General features: G+C 43.8%; 1 protein-coding gene across 1 annotated transcript; it reads right to left on the bottom strand.

Annotated features, from left to right (window-relative positions):
* Positions 1-1978: 1978 nt before the first annotated feature.
* Positions 1979-7094, bottom strand: LOC114893631 (ATP-binding cassette sub-family A member 1-like). The gene is made up of 4 exons (XM_029219311.1): positions 7072-7094; positions 4805-4926; positions 3359-3548; positions 1979-2018 (listed from the first exon to the last, which is right to left on the bottom strand). Exons 2-4 carry the CDS (start codon positions 4870-4872, stop codon positions 1995-1997), a joined length of 282 nt encoding a protein of 93 aa, XP_029075144.1. The 5' UTR covers positions 4873-4926; positions 7072-7094; the 3' UTR covers positions 1979-1994.
* Positions 7095-7575: the final 481 nt, after the last annotated feature.

Here is a 7575-nt window from a genome sequence, read left to right as displayed (position 1 = left end):
CCTTTCATCCATCCAATCCAGAGCCCTATTGGAGGTTTACAAAGCAGTGGCAGACCAGCATTCTTACCATGTCCTAGACAGAACTGGAGAGCCAGTAGAATGATGGGCTTCACTCCACTAATGAACTACAGGTGCTTCTGTTTGCTGACACACCCCTGGATCAGGAACATGACAAAGCTGGCCGGGACAGAGGACATCACAGATATGACACAGACGGACATAATTATGTCCACCAACATGTTCTTCTTGCAAAGAGAAAGTCAGTGAGAATCTGAGCGTTCATTGATGCAATTGAGGACTCAATCAAGGCAGACACACACACGCAATATCTGAAGTATAGCCCAGGGAAAAACACCGGCTCAATAAATAAAATAAAATTATTTTATTCAGAGTTAAACCATCATTTTCAGGTCAATAACCTGACACTTCAAATGCGGAACTGATTTCTCTGAGTTCATGAAAGAGTCCAGTACCAAAATGAAACTATTAAAAGAGGTCGGAGAGGGAATTTCCTGGCAGTCCAGTGGTTAGGACTCTATGCTTCCACTTCAGGGGGCCTGGGTTCAATCCCTGGTCAGGGAAGGCCTGGCCCAAAATAAAATAAATAAATAAATAAATAAATGGAATTTAATTTAATTATTAAAAAGAAAGAGGTCTGAGAGTGGCCTAATGGGGTTCACTCTGGTTCACTGTTTTTGACATTATAAGAGCAGCAGGTTGTAAATTCTCACACACACAAAGGACTGCTTTGGTTTGAAAACTTAATAAATGCAGAAATATTAGTGTGAAATTACTCAAATAAGTTAAATTCTTCTGGCTGTAAATAAATTGGAAAAAAACAATGTATAGCATATTAATCTAACAGAAACAAAAATTCTAACAGAGTCTTGTTATAAGAACGGTCTTATACACCCTTTATACAGGATCATATAAAATTTCCATTGACCTATATAATTATTCTGTAGGAGATAAGCAGAAACAATAATTGCCATGCTCCACGTATAGGATCTACACTTTCAAGTATTAACTGGAGCTCGGTCTGGAGTGGCGTAAGATCACTAGATGCCAGTGATGGCTTTGTATTGAAAAGTCTTAAACAATAAACTGTTAGGTGACCATGTTTACCTGCCAGCTACTCCCATGTACCAACTACTCTGGGCCCCTTTTTCTGACATGTTTTGGGATGAATACTGTTACTTGCCAAGCTACAAGTGTTCCTTCGCTTGCTTGATGGCATCCTTAACTTTGACTTGGAGGACATGATTGAGAAGTACTGGCACCCAGAGAAACCTACCATACCTAAAAGTACAGCCTGACATTAGAACACTGAGAATATGAACACAGTATCGCTTTGTAGCAGATACAGCATGAGCCTGTACATGCTTCATTTACATGAATTCCCTCTTTAAATGAAATCTAAAGTTAGATTTGGTGAGAGTTATAGCTCAATCTCCTCTGTTGGATTCTGGCAACCTCTTAACTCCTATTATTTCTGCCCAGGGGGCTAACAGAAGCTAAATGGGGAAGGGGAGGAGGCTGGGCTTGATTACAGACAAAGTTAGACATCTGAGATGTTAAAGAAAGAATACTCATTCATCTCACAGATGCTCCTCCAACTATGGTGGCTCGGGCCTGAACTTGGATCGTAGGGTAAACGAATGGGGAATCAGTACGAGCAGTGAGGGACACTGACCAGAAAGACCTGAAGGACTTATACACAGGCCTTGGCTCTCTCCCAGCATGAGAGCCACTGTAGATGTCCCATACTACACTGCTCAGAGAGCTATGTTGTGAGGCAGCCATGTAAGTTATCTCATTTTCCTGAAGGTATGAAGATTTCAACGATTCTTCCTTCTTTTCTTCTGAGTACCACCTATTCCTTCAAAACTCAGAGGGACAAATGAGTTGAAAAGCAGTGAAAGTAAATGCTTTTAATACCACTTCTTCCATCCAAGTCCTTCGTGGGTCCATGTAAAAAGCCTGAGAAACTGTCCTTAAATCCGTAGGACCCTATGAATCTGATTTGGGAGAAAAGTGTAACCAAGATATGAGACTCACACTTTGGATTAAACTAATTAAAAACAACCTTATTTACTGAGATATGACTGAGCTAGCAGCTTTTTAAATTCAAAGTAAACTGAGCACATGTGTCTTTATGGGGCAGAATTGGGACAGAAGACAAATCAAGGACAACAATGACACATGTCCCTCAAACATGTACCACAGTGTGACCAGACTCTGCCCACAGGGCCCAGGCTCTGCCATCAGCCAGCCACCAAGGTCTGGTCCATTCTGCTCTCAGCAGGGCCATTATGGCAAGCCAAGGAGAGCCCCAGCAACTTATTCTGAACAACTATGAAGTATCAGAATAGACTGTGAAGTATCATTCTTTATGGTTACAAAAGGTTTTCAGGGAGCAGCACCGTTGACTATGCCTAGCGAATTCTTTTGTTCATTGGAGTTATACTGATGAAGAGAAGAGCTCTTATTTTAAAGAAACGCAATCAGGAAGGACTGCTTTAAGTTTTCAACACCATTTGAAATTCCTTCTCCTCACCCTGCAACCTGGATGCTGATAAGCCAGCAGAGAGACATCAGAAGCAAGCCTCTTGGGCTTCCCTGGTGGCGCAGTGGTTTAGAGTCCACCTGCCGATGCAGGGGACACGGGTTCGTGCCCCGATCCAGGAGGATCCCACATGCCGCGGAGTGGCTGGGCCCGTGAGCCATGGCCGCTGAGCCTGCGTGTCCGGAGCCTGTGCTCCGCAACGGGAGAGGCCACAACAGTGAGAGGCCCGCATACCGCACAAAAAAAAAAAAAAAAAGCAAGCCTCTTCCTGAAATCATTCTCAGAAAAAATGGCTCAGAACTGTTTCCCACACTCAGAGTTTCAGAGGATGTCAGAGTTGTAAGACCCACAGAAGTTTTATGGGCGAGCCTCCCTAATTCAGCGGTGAGGAAACAGGCCCAGGGACTCAGCGTGACCTGTCCAAGGTCACCAGCTCATCTGTGGCAGAGGCAGAGATGAAGCTGGGCTTATCACAGTCTGTCCCGTGACACCACCACTGGGGGAGAGTCCACAGTGTGCCTTCCACAGCTCACTGATCAAGAGTGTTATATTCTGGTTGGACCTCGAACCAGTAAGGAAACTAGGCTGACTTCAAAAGAGAGAAGCAGGCTAAGCTCCCTCAGATACAGGAACAATGTGCTCCAAGGCCCCTCCTCTCAAAACTCACACGCTTTTCCCTATGACAAGAATCAAGACTGAAAGAGACCCTCCTGACACGGCAGATCACCGATTCCTTCTCCCCAAGCCCACCCTGCACCCCACCTGAACGGTCACACACTGAAAGTGACTCACTTGTGGAGCAGGCAGCCCCCCAGCCCCCAGGGGACACACGGGCAGCATCTTCTTGATTTTGTCGCTGCTACACTGGCAGGCGGGGGAGGGGTTCTCCATCGTCCAGTTCCCGTTTCGGAAGAGCTCCGTGATGGTCTGGGGGACGGGGGTGGTGGTCCACTCCTCCTCCCCCACCGAGCAGGGCATGTCTCTGCAAAGGGACGTCAAAGGTAGGATCACCCAAGAGGGCCTGGCCTCTCCTATTGCCTCAGAGCACAGGACCAACCAATAACAACTGCAAACGTGCATTTATACCCTCACCTTTTGGTTATTTTATGACCCCCTCCCCGCTGCCATCGGCTTGTAAGCTGCAGACTCATTTTACGGTTGGGGTGATGGAACACAAAAAGGGCTTAAATACTCGTATACTGAACTTAAGTCAATCCAAGCTACCGCCCATGTCTTCACTCAACAAACATTCACTGAGCAGCTACTATATGCCAGACACTGTTTGCATATTTGAGAGTCTGGGTGAATAAGAAAAAGTCCCTACCTTCAAGGCGTTTGCAATCCTATAGAGAAATTGGACAGTAAACAAATAATTACATCACTTAGCCAAAAATAAAGCAGTGCATGAGGAGAAGGGTGACTACGCTCCCTGAGAAGGTGATAACTTCTTCCAAGGCATAAACGATTAGGAAAAACAAGCCAGGAAAAGATTTGGGGAGAAAGAACACTATGAGCAAAGGCAATGGAAAGTGTAGGTACAAAGTCCCACAAAAGAAATGAGCTTTTACGTTTAAGGAACAACAGGAAGGCAGTGGGGCTGGAATGTGATGAGTACAAGGGAGCGTGATGGGAGCTGAGGAGGAGAGGGAGGCGGGAGCCACAGGACACAGGCCTGCGAAGAGTCTGCATTTTATGCTCAACGTGCTGAAGCCTGGTGGAGAGTGTCAGGATGCACTTTATGTTTCAAAACGAGTAGAGAATTGGGAGGGGCACAGTTAGTAGGGGTCAGAGTTGTTGGTACATGAAGAGCTAGGTTGTTTGCAAGCACCCCAGGTGACCAACGACAAGGCCTTTATGCCTGACTTGAGTTCTAAATTACTGTGTAACCATCAACAAGTCACTTGCCCTCTTGGAGCTTATTTTCACTAGCAAAATAAAAGTGTAATACTTCTTTCAACAAAGTATTTCTAGTGTCCCTTTCAGTTTCAAAATTATACAATTTAATGCATTTATTTCTGAGAAATTTATCCTTAAAAAAGTGAAAGATTCCAATGATGCCCCTGGTTCTAATATTCTGGGGGTTCAGTGCAGAAATTAATCTGAGTGATTAATTCTATGGGAGAGTACTATAATGAGATTCTCTCATTTAATTATTCTTACAACCCTACTACCCTAGGTAGTAGTTTAATTATCCCCAATAACAAACAAGGTAACAGAGGCTCAGAGAAACTAACTTACCCAAGGTTACACAGCCAATAAGTACCAGAACCGGAATTCAAATCCAGGTGTGTATGCTCCAAACTCATATTCTTTATATCACTCACACAGTCTGTTGAGAAGAATCTATGCAGACTCCTTCCCTTGATTTTATAGAGAGACAAGTCACATACAAAGAAGCAGGAATCAGCATGCCATGAATTTCTTACTAAAAGCTATAATACAATGGAGAATTGCCTTTGAAATTATAAGGAAACATTATTTCCAATGTAGAATTTTATGCCCAACCAACATAAGAATCAAGAGATTTGGTAGAATAAAACATTTTTAGAAATTCAAGTCTCGAATAAAAAAGCTACCAAATCCTGGCAACAGGAGGTCCAACACAAGGCAAACGAGATCCCCCAGGATATCAGTGAGAGGAGATCCCAGAATTACTACCATGCTATCTTAAAAAACAATTAGCCCACACTGGAGCAAGAGAACAAACGACCCCCGGAAGATAATGCCAGAAGATGAAACTAACAAGCTGATTAATGGGTTTAAGCATATTGAGAGGAAATTTATTTAGGCAAAGAATTTGGTGATTAATAAGTGATGGGTATAATGAAAATAATAGAACAAATGAAAAAGAAATAGTCACTCTCCTATTGATTAAGATCATAGGTTTAAGCCACAAAGCAGTGGCTTACACTAGAAAAATTTTCTCTTGTAAAAAAGAAGTCCAGAGATAGGCAGTTCAGGGCTCCTAGTATGGTGCTCCACGGTGTCAGAACCTAGGCTGCTTCTCTTTTGCTCTGCCATCTTCAGCATGTGGTTTCTACCTCATAGTCCAAGAACTCAAGCCATTACTCCAAATTCCAGCAAGCAGAAATAAGAAAGAAACAAAGAGGGCAAGAACCGCTCCTGCACTGCTTTAAGGCCACTTACAGTAGGTCATAAATGCATTAACACATCCCACTGGCCAGGACTTAGTCACAAGGCTGCACCAAGCTGCAAGGGTTCTATTGCTAATTTTCAAAGAAGGTGGGGTGGGAGAAGAATGGCTTTTGGGAAATAGCTAGCAGTCTCTGCTACCTCCCTCCAGCACTTTCTATTCTCCATATCCTACTTGTTTTTACTCATCATAGTTATTAAGCCTTGACATATTTTTCCTTCATTTGTTTTTGTTTCCACTAACCTAGAATCTCCAAGAGAACACGAACTTTGACTTTTGTTCACCCCTGCACCCCAGTTTTTGGAAAAGTGCCTGAAGTATAAAGGAGTTTAATTAATATGGGTTGAATGATGGAATGAATTGTTAATTCTAGGGGGGAAAAGCCTCAGAAAATAAATTTAAACATAACGATCCAGTCCAGGCACACATGATGCTTTTTTGTCTTGCTTCGTTAGAAATGGACACCCATCCACTAGAAAAACTGACTCATCACCCTCTGGAATTACTAACTTGAAAAAGCCTCCCTTCCTCTGAACAGATGATTCAAAAGTCTTTGCAAAGGCACAACCAATACAACCACAGACAATAGCCTTGTAATAATTCCCTAGTCTTAACAGTATAAGCAATATTACTTCAATGTGTGCATGAATGTAATGATTGTGTAATTGTATTTAGTGTATTTATATGTTTAGAAGGTAATGTAATTAGTAATTATGTAAACATCAATATAATCAAATTAATAACGTTACAATTATCTATTCTTAATGTAAGCATTATCAGATGCAGGAAAGAAAGTGTATTTTGGGGTAGTGGTATGTAACAGACCTAAATCCTCATTTTCCAAGCAACAGACACTATCTACAACTGAAAATATCAAGAAACACCAGAAAAGGCATATAATGACGTTTACATAATAATAAACAAGCTCTACAAGAAACAGCTGAAAATGTTGAAAGTTAACTACTCTGGGGACCAATTTCAGGAATAAGAAGGACAAGATCAGAGGTCTGCTGTTTTGCTTTTAAGGTTTAAAAACTATTTGATTCAAACTATATATATTTAAATTTGAATTTTCGAATCTAGTTCGGGGCCCCCATTCCTCTAAGCTCCTGAGAAATACAATCTATATCATTATTAGGAGCCTTACAAGGTCATACTGGGGGTGGCAATAGGGAGAGAAAATGCACTTAATGAACAAAAGGGAAGAATCACTAGTCTTTAGCTACACGTGAATCACCCGACTAAAACTGACCGCTGCAAACACGTCCGCGATTTAAAATGCAAAGCATGACGCACACACGCATCCATACTGCCTTCCCAATGATCATACACACTCATTCTACACACGAACTTTTACTGATTGTATGCAAGAGCTCTTGGAGATGAGGCGATGTGTCCAGACAGGTGGTACAGGAACGACCTCAGCATTCAGCTAATTCTAATATCACTCTTGACGATGGGGGCGAGAACGTTTGGGGAAACAAAGGAGCCAGGAAGGGCGAAAGGTGACACCAAAAGGCGTCGGAGCCGGCCCCAGGCGGACGCCTTACGCACTGGGTTCTCCGGCCACGCCCCAACCCCGGGCGTGAGGCGGAGCTGACCCGCGGATCCCCGCCCCGAGCCTGCGTCCGGCAGTTGTGCAGGTGTCGCTCCCTGCTAGTCGGGAAGCCACAAGAGGAGGAGTTTAAGGAAGAATCCCGGCCGCGGCCCTTCTCGGCGTTCGAAGCCGCGCCATGCTTGCCCTCGGAAAGAGCCTGACTAAGGCTCTGGCCGCTCGGACCCTGGCGCCTCAGGTACCCGCCCCGGGGACGCGCCCAAAATGATCCCTGGGAGAGGGGAGGAGAGGGGAGGGGAG

Source organism: Monodon monoceros, unplaced genomic scaffold (genome assembly GCF_005190385.1).
Source record: "Monodon monoceros isolate NGI ecotype Baffin Bay Population unplaced genomic scaffold, NGI_Narwhal_1 Contig1924_ctg1, whole genome shotgun sequence".
In the NCBI taxonomy this organism is placed as follows: domain Eukaryota; kingdom Metazoa; phylum Chordata; class Mammalia; order Artiodactyla; family Monodontidae; genus Monodon; species Monodon monoceros.
The sequence above is the reverse complement of the archived record's forward strand: the minus strand, read 5'-3'. Positions and strand labels throughout refer to the sequence as shown.

Excerpts from the sequence above, each read along its gene's own strand:
- LOC114893631 (XM_029219311.1), bottom strand. The coding sequence starts at position 4,872 with ATGAGTTTGGAGCATACACACCTGGATTTGAATTCCGGTTCTGGTACT. Across the intron at positions 3,549-4,804 it reads TATTGGCTGTGTAACCTTGG|AGACATGCCCTGCTCGGTGG; the intron begins GTAAGTTAGTTT and ends GTCCCTTTGCAG. Across the intron at positions 2,019-3,358 it reads GGGGGCTGCCTGCTCCACAA|ATTCATAGGGTCCTACGGAT; the intron begins GTGAGTCACTTT and ends CTCCCAAATCAG.